The sequence below is a fragment of the Mustela erminea genome, chromosome 10 (assembly GCF_009829155.1).
Source record: "Mustela erminea isolate mMusErm1 chromosome 10, mMusErm1.Pri, whole genome shotgun sequence".
NCBI classification, from domain to species: Eukaryota; Metazoa; Chordata; class Mammalia; order Carnivora; family Mustelidae; genus Mustela; species Mustela erminea.
The window spans coordinates 10,668,285-10,683,876 of record NC_045623.1 but is presented as its reverse complement, the minus strand read 5'-3'; the positions used below and the strand labels follow the sequence as shown (position 1 = coordinate 10,683,876).

The window sequence follows — 15,592 nt, the reverse complement described above, 5'->3', positions numbered from 1 at the left end:
CCCTGCTATATCACACAGGGAGCTAGCTGGGCCTGAAGCTGCCAGCCTTTTCACAGACCCATTTGATCCAAGGATTGTATAAAGCCTATTACAGGGACCCCTGGGTGACTCAGTGGATTAAGCATCTAACTATTGATCTCAGTTCAGGTCTTGATCTCACAGTCATAAAGTTCAAGCCCTATGTTAGGCTCCACTCTAAGTGTGGAGCCAAATAAATACGGAAATAAAGTCGATTACAAACAATGGGTCAGAGGGTACAGGGTTAGCTTATTCCTAGGGCAAGAAGCCATTTCCTTCCTCAAAGATAGGGCCCACTGCTCAAAGCCCAGAGCAGGCCCAGAATGAGGACACCTGGGAGAAGAAACAGAAGTAGTGGTTCTCCCAGGCCAGGACTGCATTGTCTTATCATCAGGATCATCAATTAAAGCTCTTTAGGGATGTTTGGAGGAACAAGTAAAATTATATTTTGCTCATGGTTTTATTTCCTTCTGAATGTTGGCAAATTGTATTAGACACACTGAGATTTCCTTTTCCAAATGCTGCCTCCCTATGGGGACCAGGGCAACCAGGTGATGGAGTCATAGTGCTCCAGGTTCAGTGGACATATCTGAGCGGGCGTTGGAGAGGGAGGGTGGTGTGACGAGGTGTTGAACCCACTACGACATTCCATGTTTCAATATTGTCCCTCCCTCAAGGGCAGGGGTCAGCCAACCATTGCTGGTGGGCCAAATCCAGCCAGTGCCTCCTGTGTTTATAAATAAGCTTTTATTGGGATACAGCCACACCCATTTGTTTACATACTGTCTACAACTGCTTTCACACTACAGCAGCAAGGTTGAGTATTACAACAGAAACCATCTGGCCAACAGAACCTGAAATATTTATTCTCTGTCCCTTTACGGAAAAAGTTCGCTGATCCACGCTAGAGCTACTCTAAGTGGTATCAAATATGCCTCTTCCAGAAGTCTATGTATTAAACACTCATCCATGGCTAAGTTCTTTAACTACTCTGAGCCCAATCCCTTGATCTGTAACATCAGGATAGTAATAATACTCCATAATGTTGAATATTAGATAAAAATAGCTTCCATAAGCACCTGGCATGGTATTTGGCATATAAGAGTCTGACAGTAAATCTCTATTGTTATTATTGTAGAATATGACTTGTAACTTACTCTGACTTAGAGGGGATTTGCTGATTGTGGGGAGTTGGTCTACCTTGTTTGCAAGTATACACCCATATTCAGAAAAGGTAGCAATATCCCTGCCCAACTGATCAATGACCAACAAAGCCATACTACTGATTTCGGTTCTTCTGAGGTAGTAACTCCAGGTTATTGCTCATGGGAGGCCTAAAAATGTTAGGACTGAGAGGTTCTTCTCCATCCCCCAGGCCTCAGACCACCGCCTGTCCCCCACCCACCATCCCCTGCATGCCATCTGAGGCACCTTTGGTGCTCCTTCACAAACTCCACGATCTCCTCTTCTGTGTAAGGTTTGTCAGGGATGGCAATGGGCTCATCCATAAATGGCTCGTAGAAGTCAACCTCATTCATCTTCAAGGACAATTTCTTTGCAACCTGTAACAATTAGAAACACCACAATAATTTCCTTGAATGTTAGTCTAGAGTAGCAATAGGTTTCCCATCTATAAGAAGTGTGTGGGTTTTCTGGCAAAGATATGAGAGTATACGTACAGTTTTAACTTAAATGTTGAAGTGGTAGAAACCCATTGCCTAAGCCCTTGCTCAATCCATCAGAGAAGGACAAATCAAGGAAAAACCCTCTTTGGCAAATGAGACCCAACCAGGAGAAGGGAGCGGTAGGAATGAAAAGTGGGAAATCTAACTGTACAATCATCATCACTCCACTGTATGTGCCAGGGCTGGAGAAAGAAGCAAATGTCAACAGAACAGTCTCAGTGTTCTGAGATGCATGATTTAATTGAACCAATTTGGATAGCACGGGCAATTGACAGAAGCCGTTTACAGCACGCAAGTACTCAAAATCAGAGGTCAACCCATTAATCTGTCCTTGATCATCTCCTTACCCCTACTTGTGATTTAGACGGAAGCAGGGTTATCTCTCAGTACTGGCTTGTCCAATGGTTTCTCCGACTCTGGGAACTGTCTGCTTTGTTACCAGCCAGAAGGTCACCAACCATCCTGCTTTGTCCAGAACGGAGGGACTTCCCAGGGTTCAGACTCTTAGGCTAGAACTGGGATAGTCCCCCAACAACCCAGGATGAGGGGCTCACCCTCTACCAGATAAAAAGCACGGGGAGCCAGCTTGCAGCCCGGAAGACGTCTGCTCTCTTGATGAAAGTGGCCACATAGTCTCACTGTTGGGGCAGAATGGGTGCTGTGTTTGCCTGCAGGGCTGCTGAGCTCAAGCCTCTTTTTGTGAAATGATTTGAGAGGCCTGGAATGTGCAGTGCTTTGTAGAAAACCAAATGCCATTCTTTTCCCGTTTGAGCTGTGGTCCAAGAAAGCACAGGGATGAACAGTGGTTCCCTTGAAACGAAAGAAGAATTGCCTAAGAGCTGACGCCCTGTGGTGGTAACCAACGGTGCAGAGGTCCAGGACAGCCGTGACTAATTGGGAAGGGGGAGGAACTGGGTATTACATAAGCCGTTACACAAGTAAGGCCATTCTGAGCAAACACGGGTGTCCCTATGGCTTTTGTCATCAGTCGCTATTAATTCTGGGTCACCATATTCCAAAAGACATTTCTCATAGGACTTCAGGGAAAGAAACTCTAGCATCCTACCCAGAGCTAAAGAAAACAGGCCACGTTAAGAGCTCCAGTCCTTCAAAAGAGATTTATCATCATGTTGATGTGGTTTTGAGGGACAGGGAAGTGTGGGGCCATTTCTTACTTTTCGCCCTCTTTGACAGGGTGGGGGTGGTGTGGATGCTGGGGTGGGGAGCTTGGGAAAAAACCAGCAAACATATAACCAGGGGCTGGGTTTTCACATGTTCTTCACAGAGCCTGGCCCATCAGAAAATGGGCTGAAAATGACACTGGATTCTGGGTTGCTGACTTCACTGATGACATAATTTAGGAACTAGGAAACCGTGCTTAAAGGCAGTGGGGAGTGACCAGATGAAGTAAAACAGTAAAGGTAGTAAGCACCCAGAGGACTCATGCTGTGTCGGGCGCTAGTGCAGTTGATTACTTTGTACATCTTCACCTGGCTTGCAAGGTAAGAACCATTATTATTACTTACTTTACAGATTATGAACCGGAGGCCCAGTCTTTGCAGTTTGTCAAGATCTTGTATGTGGAGGGGAGACAGCCAAAAGTGAATCCTGGGCAGTGGTGTGTTCTAAACTATCACCTAGAATGGCAATCTCTTTTCATCCCCAACTTATGAAGTGTGTGTGGGTTGGGGGGGGGGTGTCTTTGAATGCCAGGGTCTGGGTATGCAATGTTAAGACCACAAACGTGAAGCTGGATGGTGATATTCTTAAGTTTAGGTCTTGGGAAACCTGAAAAAAACTTTCCAGAGGGCTAGTCACTATATCCCACACCATGGAGTGCCCTCAGCCTTTATCCCAAGGAAAGCCCTTTCTTCCATTTTTTTCAGTTGTATCTTGGCCAATAAAATGCCATCCTTAGCTCTCTGACTCTCTGGCTCCATAGGATTCAGATCAGAGATGTCATAGCTTGGTTTAGGATCAGGATGCAACTATTAGTGCTGGTCCCAAACCTACAGGTCAGGTAGAATGCCCCCAAGGAGCTCTGTGGAAATGCATGTTCCTGGGCCTGGTCACAACACAAAAAAATACAAGTTTCATCTTAGATGTGGGGTCCAGAAATCCATGATTTTAAAAGCTCTTTGGGGGAGACCCCTCTGGACAATGGTTCAGCAGCCCTGACATCCCAGTGTCTTCATGGTTCTCTAACTCATATACTATACTGAATATAACATATTTATTGGTTTGTTTACTTACTTTCTGTCTACCATCTTCTCCTTGTCCCCTCCCCCACCGCACTAAACTCTAAATCCCACAGGGGCAGGAATCTGTTTTACTCCTTGTAATGTCGCTGGCCTCTAGAAGAGCTTCCAGCCCATAAAGGGCACTCAATAAATATTCTCTGAATGAGCAAATGAATGAATAAATGAAAGATACTTCTAGTTGTACATCTTCCCCACTTGTAGTAAGAGAATTCATCAATCCCATCTTATGTTTCTCAGTAGATTCTTTTCTTTGATTCCCTAATGGTTTCAGGAGCTTCAGGATCTTTGCTATCTCGAAAAGGAGACTTGCAGTCTTGTATTTTTGAATCTTCTCTGGTCTTTCTCTCCTTCACCTCAGTAATGACCAAGTCCTCTTGTCATCTCCACGTCTGCCAGTTGGCTTTTCATCTCTGGGACTGTATTAGTGCCTCCTTGGCCCTGGCCTCTCCTGACTTCACACCTCTAGGAAATACTTTCCCTTCCCCTGGTCCTTATGGGCTTCCCTCAGTCTCAATGAAAGTTCTTGCAGCTCCCTCTTCTGCACCAGCGCCCCCTGCTGGACACCATGAGACTTCCTTGGGCTCTGGCTCCCTCCCTCACCCACAAATGATAGATGAAATTTTCAAGTCCCAAATGGCACTGAGTCCTCTGAGTGTGACTCCTCTTCTTTCCATGTTCCATGTAGAGGTAGAGAGTGTGTCTTTCTTCTTTTAAATGTTGTAAAATCCCACAAAGCTACATGAATGGGGGCACTTATGACTCAGTGTCTTACAGAGTTTGGAGTGAAGAGGCTTCTGAGTTTGTAATTATAGCCTGACCTCACCTTCTTCATGGGCCACGGACACAAAACCATATGGTTGGGCTGGGAGGCATGTCTGAAAACCGATACCACCCTGAACTGAACAGTGGGCCACCCTTCGAAGAACTAAGGCTTTCTTGCCTGGCCTAGCCTGCCTGCCTGATTGTGTTCTCTCGGATGAGTTCTGACCCCCGGGAGCCACAGCAGTCACTGCTGGCCTGTCATAATGGAATGGTCTCCATTGATGTATTCAGTTTAGGTCTCCCTTTACCTCCCCTTCTCTGCTAAAGTTCTCACCCAACCTCCACTCCCCTGGGCTTAGATGGCTGCCTTCTATGCACAACAGGACTAGTTAACATTTACTGAATGCTCCCCACATCAGACTTCAGCCAAGAGCTTCACATGTATTGTTTCTTTCTCTGCACAGTAGTATGAACACTGAACTAAGATTACACCTCAGTCTTCATTGCTCCCTTACTGTGTGACCATGGGCAAATCACTTAATCTCTCGGTGCCTTGGCTTCCTTCTATGTAGACTGAGAATACTAATATGTCCTTTATGGGCACTTGGAGATGACTGAAAGAGCTATGTAAACTCTCAGCACAGAGTCTAGCACATAAAAGCTACTTAGTAAGTGGTAGTTATTATTGCTTTTGTTATTCTTGCTCTGGATCTCTCTTGATTCTAATCCAACCAATCAAGGTAAATTTTCTTCAGGTTTAGATTTTATTATTCAGATTATAGACTCTTTTCTGGATTATTTTCAATCTAGAGTTTTTAGAGCAGGGCCATATCCACAGAGGTGGTTTGATGTACACATATACAGGGATTGAATACAACCTTTTCTTGTCATACTCCTTACCTGTTCCAGAGCCTACAGGCTTCCTTCTGTTTTTCACAGAATACTTGAACTTCCCATGGTATAAAGGCCCACAAGCCCTGCTCTTCAACTGCCTTACCCCTCAGTAGGTCACCCTCTGATGGACTTTGACTTGAATGTAATCAGGATTTAGTTTGTCCTAGACTTATTTGTTCTAGTAGATATGGTGACTGAAGGATTTTAGTTGTGACATGTGTGTGAGTGTGAGAGAGAGTCTTATGTGTATAGGTGTGGCTATGAGTGTGAGTGCATGTGTACTGAGAGTTATATAAGTGTGGGTGTGGGTTTGAGTGTGAGTGTGTGTGAGGAGGTGTGTGTTATTTGTGTATTGTGTGTGTCCTGTTTGTTGTGTGCTTATGTGTGTCATGTTTGTGTGCTGTGTTTGTTGTGTGTTGTGAGTGTGTTGGGTGTTTTACATGTGTGTTATGTATGAATTTTTTAGTGTGTTGTGTGTGTCTCTATGTGAATGTGGGTGTCTCTATGTGAATGTGGGTGTGTGGGGATATACCCTGCAGGTACAGAGTCTTCTACTTAAGTGGATGTTACCAAGGAAGGGGCATGGGTGTGGGGCATAGCTGGGATCTCAGCACTACCATTAATTCACTGGAGACCTTGGATATTACTTACTCTTTCTAAATCTGTTTTGTTATATGGGACATGGGACTTCTTGGCTCCCAAAGTTGTTTAAAGGCTTAGAGGTCATAGACATACAAAGCATCAAGTTGTACCCGACACAAAAAAAGCACTCGATAAGTAGTAGCCATTTTAGTTCTAACTGAAGTTAGAGTGGAGTATTCCACCCACAGTGAACTCCAAAAAAATTACCCACTGATTCAAGGTCCTTCATATATGTTCTTTGGCTTACAAAATCATGAGCCACATGCAGAAAGAAAGAAAAATTGAATTACAGATGAGTATATTAATGACGTCTCTTGAAGATAATAGGTAACCTATGGAAGCACTCCAGGTTTCAGATGGCCAGTAGTCCTCCCCCTTCCATTCCCCCATCCTAACCCAACAGAAGGGGAAGTATGCACCCCTGGGAAGGGAGAGAATAGCTCTAAAGACGAGGAAGCGGTGACTAGTGTCCTGGCATGCTCTGCTCATGCGCGGCCCATTCTTAGTGTTCAAGGTGGTTAAAAATGGTTCATCACTTTTCATCAGCTATTTTCAGAAATGAGCTTACTTCCTCTGAATTAATCATCTTTGTATTCATCTCCCATTCAAAAGTGACTTATTGCTGTATTTCTAACACTTCTGGATAAAGTGTTAATGGATGGAAGATGGCAAATGTTTCTAAAATTTAGAAAAGGACTGGGAAGTTCAAATACCTACAGAAGTATCCAAATGTTTCATAGGTACTTACCCCTTTGTCGAAGGTAGCAAAAAATTTGATGTAAGGTTGGAAGTGTTCAGCTGCCTCTTCGAAAGCCTTGTAATCTGAGAGGAAAAAAAAGATCAAAGAAAGAGAACTTTTAAAGATGCATGCCAAAGACATTTCTCTTTTTAAATAATGTAGAGAGAGTGGGGAGCCAATTAATCATGACTAGAAAATTATTTAGTAGATTATTATTTAGATAGAAAATTATTTAGTTCTTTTTTTTTTTTTAAGATTTTATTTATTTGACAGAGAGAGACACAGCGAGAGAGGGAACACAAGAAGAGGGAGTGGGAGAGGGAGAAGCAGGCTTCTCGCCAAATAGGGAGCCCAATGCAGGGCTCGATCCCAGGACTCCGGGATCATGACCGGAGATGAAGGCAGACGCTTAATAACTGAGCCACCCAGGTGCCCCGATTTATTGCTATTTAAACCCACAATTTCCCCCAAGGAGTTTGAGTTGACTGGTATTCTATTGAGCTAAAGAAGAACCCTTTACCACATCTTTATGTCTTTTCAGAAATTGGTAGACGGGAAGGAGAAAGTGAAGGAAACTGAGAAAGGGAGAAAAAGAGAATATTAGACTCTAAACCTGAGGAAAAAGTTATTCCACTCAGACTCACCATTAGTTATGAGTGTGTAAGCACAGCTTCCTATAAGTGACCACCAGGTGAGAAGGAAATCCATCTTAGTATGTAAAGCAACCTCAATCAAAAATGACATCATGAAAGTACTTTAAACTTCTTAGCAGAAGTCCCCCTTTTGGTAAACCCTCATTTTTCTTTCCCTCTTTTTAAGTTTTCATTTTTATTCTGATTCCTTGAGAAGATGATTTAAAATCAATCAAGCCTATCTTGACTCTGGTCTCAAACCTGAATCCAAACTGGTCATGTTACTCCTGAGACCCATGAGCGTGGCCATGCTCATTAATGTGCCTTGTCACATCTCGTGAGTGACCTGGAGAAGACACTGATATTTCAGCTTTAGAGGTGAGGCTGATGGGTATGAGAATGCTCGCAGGGGTGATTCTACATAACATCCATAATCCTGAAAGTTGGTGACACTTTGATTCATTCTTAAGAAGATTAACCTCTTCCCATTTTGTGGAGTTCCCTATCTCTTAATCATTAGAGACATAAGCTTTTGCCTGAGTTCCAGGAGCATGCATAATTTTTCAAGTCAATCAAAAACTTCACGATTAATAGTGGCTCAGGGAATACAAACATGAGTAAGACAAAGACCATAATGATCTCAAAGGCACACAACCCAGAGTTGGTATGGACCCTTAAAGAACCACAAGGTAATGTGATGGTTGCTAGAATAGAGGTAAGTGCAATAAATACAGATGAGAGGGGGTTGAAAAATTTACAAGAATGTCTCTCCATACTGATACACATTCACAAAGACTTCTCCCCATAAAGGTAATTGGTTAGTTGGAAAATATATCATATAGCCTGATAGTTGAGGTAGAGAACTGGGTGCATGGAGAAGAAGATGGGTGAGAGGTTTGGAGAATGAATAGACAGCAGGTGGGAGAGAGTGGAAGGGTTAGGGCCATACGTAAGCTATTTACATCTGTCTAAAACTATAGTGGTCTCCAGCAGAATCGTCTGTATCCTCCCTCCCTGACCCCCCTGTCCCTGATGAATCTCTCCCCACGTCCTTGAACTCCTCCCCTGCTGGAAAGGATGGCCTACAACTGTGTCCAGAGAATTCCCTTCTTCACCTAGGGAACGAATCTGTATCCCTTTTAAGATGAAAAAGGGTAGAACAAGGTAATTCCCCCAAGGTGAGGCTTCAAATTGTGGTTGAACCTTTAGCCTTTCCCAAATAGTGGTTGTCTTCTAGAGTACCTGGTCTAATCTGCTCTGTTTGATGTCATGTGACATCAGGTTTTTCCTGCCCTCGTGTCCTGTTCTGATGCTGACCAGCTCCTTCCTGGCTCTTCCAGTCTGACACTCCGTTTCCCCTTCTGGAATAGGCTCCTGAACAATCAGCCTTTAATCGCCAGCTTACTGCATACTGCATTTCCTAACCTTTCTTCCCATTTCTCAGGGTTTTCCATACTGGATACTGGCTGTCCACCTCCAGATTTCCCCCAGTTTGGCATTCTTAACTATCTGCTGAGTTCCCCTCAGAAGTTCCTGTCACTCCCCTCCCCCCCCCCCAACGCTAACATCCATGGCTATGTGCTCAAGTTGGATGTGAAGTTTCATACCCAACTTCCTTGGAAGATGTGGCCCCCCAATTCTTCCAAGTCCTTTCTAATTTGATCTTCTATATCTTAGGAGACTTTTCTCCCCAACCACTCCAGTCTGCCTCTGTATTCAAGCCCTCTAGTTCTCCACTGTCCTCCCATTTCTCTGTAGGATAGCTTGGGATCATTTTGCAAAGCCAATGTCTCTATGCCATTAAATTTCCTTGACCAGTCACCCTCAAACTACAGCAGAAATACAGGATTCTTCCTGAGTGCTTTCCCTGGGTGCCTTCCCAACTCCCCACCTATGGACCCCATGGCAAGAAGAAACAGGGAGACATGAAAGTCTGATAGAACTTCATGATGCTTTCAGTCAGTGTGTAACAGTCATACATTTTTTGTGGTGATAAAACTTTCTGCATGTTTTCTACAACCATTCAAAATTTCACGGTAGTTAATATTATATATGAAAGTGTAAACTTATTGTATTCTATAATATTTTCTGACTAAGATGTCGATGAGCATGACAGCTGGAGAGATCCTTGGGGAAACTGCTTCCTCACCAGGTCTTCTCAGTTGGTGTGATTGTGACTATAGTCCAAGCTAGTTTGTCATTAGTAATGTTTTTTGGTTTGTGATACTGTAAAATATTCAGGGTTTGGGGAGTTTTTTTTTTTGTTTTGATTTCATACACTTGAATGTTCATATTGTCTACTAACATCAATGGAATGAATGTATGACTGCTATTCTTTATCATGTTCATCATCATCATCGGTATTACTAACATGATCTGGGCTTAGACTTTCCTAAAGACAAAGTTTGTCAATTTAAAGATAAAAATTCAACCTTAAAAAGAAGTTGAGGGGCGCCTGGGTGGCTCAGTGTGTTAAAGCTCTGCCTTCGGCTCAGGTCGGGATCCCAGGGTCCTGGGATTGAGCCCCGCATCGGGCTCTCTGCTCAGCGGGGAGCCCGCTATCCCCTCTCTCTCCTTCTGCCTGCCTCTCTGCCTACTTGTGATCTCTGTCTGTCAAATAAATAAAAATCTTAAAAAAAAAAAAGGATGTTGAAATGGCTCGCTAGTGATTTTATTACTTAAATCTCCAGAAAAAATCTCTAAGTCTAGTAGAACTCAATCTGCGTATTCTTAAGGAAATGCTTCATTATTATTTTTGAAATATATAATATGGAAAACTTTGTATTTGAAATCTATTCAAATTATAAGAATATTACATTTGCTGGTGAAAATGAAAGTAAAAGCCATTAGGACTGAAGCAATGCTCATGCCCTTGAAGGACAATTTAGAGATCAGATTTCCTAAGTTCTGTTCATTGGCAAGAAAAGACCGCTCATCAATCAGAGGAAAAGCGGTAACTATTGCCTTGTCATTTGCCGCCATCCACCTGTTCAAGCAAAGTCTCTTGTTGACTGTGACCATCAAGAAGAGATTGTTTAAACCCTTCACCAGGAGTTTCGTGTCACTGTTTCAAAAGCTATAGTTTTAGAAGGAAGTACAACATTCTCATTCAAAAAAACCTAAAAATATTTTATTTGGAGGATTTATACAAGGCAATATTGAAAACTTTTCTATTATCTTCTTTTACTATTATTATTAGTAGTAGTAGTACATAAAGAAAGCAAAAGAATCTTTTGTTTTGTTTTGTTTTGTTTTTTGTTTTTCTACTAAGTCCAAATCCTCTCCAGTTTACCCCATGAGCTGGGCAAACATCACCACATTTTGTGTGTGCCATGACCTAAAAAAGTGTGTAAAATCTTGAAAGTACAAAATGGTGTTTAAGTGTGCAAGATATAAAGTCAGATTACTAGGATTTAAACCTTGGCTGTAGGATTTATTTACTAGCTGTGTGATAGTGAGCTAATTGAACTTTTTTGTTCTTTTCATTTCTTCCTCATCAAAACACTGATAATATGCTAACTGCCTTACAGGCTAGTAGTGAGAAAGAAGGTGAGGTGTCACTATGGAGCTCCTGGCATAGACCCTGGTACGTGACATGTGTTGATTAAAGGAGTTGTTTTTGTCACTGTCTTAGTAGGGAGGAGAGAAACTAGACGATGTGCTCTTTATCCCAGTCTGTGCCTTGCTTTCCTTCTTACCTGCTATTCTGAGCTTAAAGGAGGGGAGAGAAACAGAGGACAAAAGAGATTGAAGGGTGGGGACAGAAATGGATAAAGGGAAATAGAAAGAAGTCTAAGGAGAAAGAAGAAGGAGGCAGCTGGGGCACCCCACCTTCAACATCTATAAGAAACATAAAAATTGAAGTGAAGTCACCCAAAGGAGGGCTGGGCAAATTTCTCTGGACAGCCACCTTTCCCCCAGATAGAGGTTTTTATATAGCACAAGAGAAGGCAGCTAAGTTTGGTCACAGCAGAGGGAAAATAGGTGGCTTGCTGGTGAGAAGACTGAGGGTGCCAGCTGGCATACGGGCAAAGAAACAGCTTTGCAAATAATTTTCAAAATATTTTGGAGTTTGCAGAAACATCATAGGCAGCCCTCCTTTGCATGTCCCCCATGTACTAATGCTACCAGATCCTCTTTTGTGGTTATGCCACAGCTGAGGCTCCAGAAAAAGTCTTACCTCATTGGGCCATGCTGCCAAAGTTGTTTAAAAAGACGCACTCCAGGAGTTAGCTTGCCTGGTCTCTCCTTTTCCTGACTCCCACTCTCCGCTCTCTCCCTCCCATATGGATTGTGGTGATGCTATGATGCACTGCCGTGCCCACCCAAAACCTGACCACAAAGCGTTCAAAGGGATTACACCCAGGGGTGAGGCTGTGCTGTTGAGGGCAGCTTTGGTGGTCGACTGTGGGCTTGGCCAGCAATTTTCCACATTGTGTGGCGGCGGCTGAGCCCTGCCCACCCAAAATTTCCTCTAATCCTGTCCAAGTGACTGAGAAGCTCTCCAACTGGTGGCTACAGGAGCTGCCAACATCAGGGAGAGAGCCCACTCTTTACCTATTTTAGGGAAGAGTCCCACTGGTAGGTGGGCGAGTAGAAAAGGGGAAGGAAGACTTTTCTCTCAATAAAACATGCTCCTCCCAAGACCAGAGAACATGGCCCAACCTTTATGCCTCTTCCAACATCCCAGCCTGCTTCGCATACTTTTTGCAGATGGGTCCCATTACACAGGGTGCGAGGACTATTCTCCCTTTATTCCACCCAGCACCGGATATGCTGATGCCCCCATCCTCTTCAGGGGCAGCATTCTAAATAACTGGTGGGGAATTTAGCCTTTAGACTCACAGGTGGGGCTCAGAAAACTTACACTCCGAGTCCTCACTCTTGAAAAAGCCAATGAGTTTGATCTGGTCCTCAATGCGTTCGAAGGCTTGGACCTCCAGCTTGCTGTTGATGATCTCCACAGGGTCTTCGATTAGCTGGAATGCCACGCACACATACACAGGATATGTTCAGTGAGAAAAATGTTCCCTCCTCAGTGGGGACATCAGGCACATGCGTAGGACGCTTTGGCAGGGATCTGTGGACCCCATCCTCCTCCAAAGCACACAGCAACAGTGCCTTCTGAGGAATCAGCTTAACTCAAGGGGTAGGCTGACACTAGGTAGGTAGACAATTCTATTTCTCTTTTCCATTATCGATTTCAGAATGGCATGTGACCCAACTCTGGCCAGTGACTCTTCCGGTAGATTTGCTGAGAGCTTTGGGGGAAATTCTCCATTCCTTCCAGGAGAACAGTGGAAGCCAGGTCCTCTCCCCTAGCCCACACCCCTCATTGGATATGAATGAGATGTGACATATCAGCTCCAATCACTGGTTGTCTTACAAGCAACTAGAAAAGAGTCAGCTTGAGGACAAAGCCAACACACTGAAGAGAGCACGATCTCTGATTTATCAGTCTAAAATCTGCCCTCCCTCTGTTGTTCCATTTGTGCTTTTTGTGTATGTGGGCATGGGTTCTGTCATGTGCATCTAAAAGCCTCCACTTAGCTGATAGAGATTGGCCCAGAATTTTCTGTTGCCTCCCTCACTTTTTTTTAGGGCTTGCAGGGATGGGTCCAGGAGAGAGCCAGGCAGAGTCCATGGGTGTTTTTTTTTTGCAGGAGGTGGCTTTCCACTCACTTTTGACTCACTCTCTCTGGGTTTTTGAGGCCATGAGGAAAAGGCACCAGGCCACCGTGTGTTAGCTGGTAGACAAGGAATCATCGGTATGGATATCGTTTACCTGCAAAGGAATCTGTTCAAAAGCATTCAGCTTCATGGCTATTATGGAAAGTATGAGTTTGTCTATGGATAACATATTTTTATGTGTTGTTCCTCTATGTGCCTGAGCAGATGGCTCTGGGAGTGTTGTACCCCCATGGCTGAGAGGGACTGTGATATTGGGGGGCTTGTTAGCCCTGCTCTTTATCCTGCTCTGACAGTAACTCAGCTGATTATTACTTCATCTTTGGGTGATTATCCACCTCTCCTTCCCACTCTCCCCAGCTCTTCTTCAGAAGCCCTAGAACAAAGCCAGGGGGATTTCAGGAGATGGTAGTGTCTAATTACTAAGAAACTTAGTGTGTTACTACAACGCAGTCGTGATTAGTGACCCCTAATAAAACAATTTCTGAGGTAACTTAAGGACCAGCTTCCCACCAGAAGAAAATAGCATTGCGAAGTAAGTCCTCCTTAGTTTTTTGTGAAGCCCGAGGAATCAGTCTTAGACCAGGACAGATTATCCAGCTTCTTGGTTCTTACTTTGGGATTTCACTTTCCCTTATATTTGAACCCAAAGAGCCCCAGGCAGGACCACTGTGCATAAATGCTTACATCCAGAAGAAATTCCACGAGGACGTCAGCGGCAAACTCGCCATCAAACTCAATCGTACGATCACCCTTAAGAACATACAGGCTTCCTTCTTCATCAAAACCTGGAAGAAACAAAGAGTCCACAAGACAAGGTCATTCCAATGCAAGAAGAGCCATCCTGTGGGCTGACATCTGGCTCAGGATCCCTGGGTGGTAGTGGGGTCAGGATCAGTGGGGCCAGCATTCAACTTAGGATCAGTTTCTTGAAAACACCCTTGTCAAGGGCGCCCAAAGCACGTGTTTAAACTGAAATCGTTAAGAACCAGCAGCTCTACCAGGACTTCAGTTTGAAAGAAAAATCTGTTCTCCACCCTACCACTGCTTTAATTTTCCAAAAATTAAACCCTATTCTCCCTACCAAAGTTTCATTGCCCCCTGCCCACTTGACTTCTTAGCCAGGCATTCCAGATTCCAGTCCCTCCACAACCTAGCACCAGTTCTACGCTTCACATTCTCTCCTGGATAGGCCTGCCCTCTTAACCCTCTGTGCAGCTTCCTTGCTTCTAGCCCTTGTGCTGATGTGAGAGGGTGTGTAAAGGAAAAGTCACAGATGTTCTCCTGGTTCCCCAAATTTGGACTGACTTCTACTCTTGCCCCCCGCACCCCAATCCTGGTCAGTTCCTTCGGGTCTCCACTTTGGACTCATTTTTCCCAAGAAGGCCACCCTCTTGCCACCATTGTTTTTCTCTTGGCTCCATGTACAGTACTCACGGGAACAGAAAGCTCTCCAAAGGCAGAACCACGGTCCCCTCAGCACCCCAGGATCTTGCACAGATCCTGGACACATCAGGGACCCCAAAAATGTCCATGGCCAGAATGAAAAGTTTACTTTTCTATCATTGCTGAATTCTGCACATGTTTTTTTGTTTGTTTGTTTTTTGTTTTTTTTTCTTCCCAGTTAGCTGATAATGCCACAAGGGAAGGTTCTGCATCTTTTCTACCCTCCATCGCTCCTGGCATAATACTGCGTGCTTTAACAAATGCTTGCTGGAAAACTGTTTCCCCAGGAATATTAAATAACCGAGGCTGGCATTTAGTTCAACTGTATGGCATCCTTGACTCCTTAGATTAATTTTTTCCAAGGTCTCTATTAGCTGGAGAAGGCTTTCTCCAATTGAACTCTCCTGCAGAATCTCTAGGGAAAAGGAGGCTGGCCCACCGCCTGCTCTATCCCACCCAGAGCGCGTCTGAAGAGCCCAGGGCACACCCTGGAGCACCATTTGTAAACCCAAAGGGCCTCTGTACCGGGTAACCTTGAGGCCAGCAATGACTGATCATGAAGGGTACCTTGGGAACATCAGCCGATATCCCAATGTCAGATTTTGCTCTAAGTGAGGTCAGTTAGAAGGCTTTTGTAGTAGTTCAGGCATAGCCTGATGGAGACAAAACTCAGGCAAATGGAAGAGAGGAGAAGATGCAGGAGCAGCTTCATGAAATACAACTCTCCTAAAAACTCCGAGAACTATTTGGTTCAAAAGAACCTCCCCCAGTTCCTCCAGGGTGAGCTTTTCAGGAAAAGATCGTGTTGATTTTTCAAGCTCCATC

At 44.1% G+C, this 15,592-nt stretch overlaps 1 protein-coding gene and 1 long non-coding RNA gene across 2 annotated transcripts in view; one reads left to right on the top strand and one right to left on the bottom strand.

Annotated features, from left to right (window-relative positions):
- The window catches only part of CASQ2 (calsequestrin 2), a 62,764-nt gene that overhangs the window by 20,613 nt on the left and 26,559 nt on the right, over window positions 1-15,592 (bottom strand). The window contains exons 3-6 of the mRNA XM_032302580.1: window positions 14,009-14,109; window positions 12,501-12,612; window positions 7,011-7,084; window positions 1,450-1,580 (exon numbers count right to left, since the gene is read on the bottom strand). Coding sequence (XP_032158471.1) covers window positions 1,450-1,580; window positions 7,011-7,084; window positions 12,501-12,612; window positions 14,009-14,109 — 418 coding nt within the window. The remainder of the gene's footprint in view (window positions 1-1,449; window positions 1,581-7,010; window positions 7,085-12,500; window positions 12,613-14,008; window positions 14,110-15,592) is intronic.
- Window positions 2,693-15,592, top strand: part of LOC116567504 — a 38,972-nt gene continuing 26,072 nt past the window's right edge. Inside the window, exon 1 of the long non-coding RNA XR_004276235.1 lies at window positions 2,693-3,205. This is a non-coding gene — a long non-coding RNA (uncharacterized LOC116567504). The remainder of the gene's footprint in view (window positions 3,206-15,592) is intronic.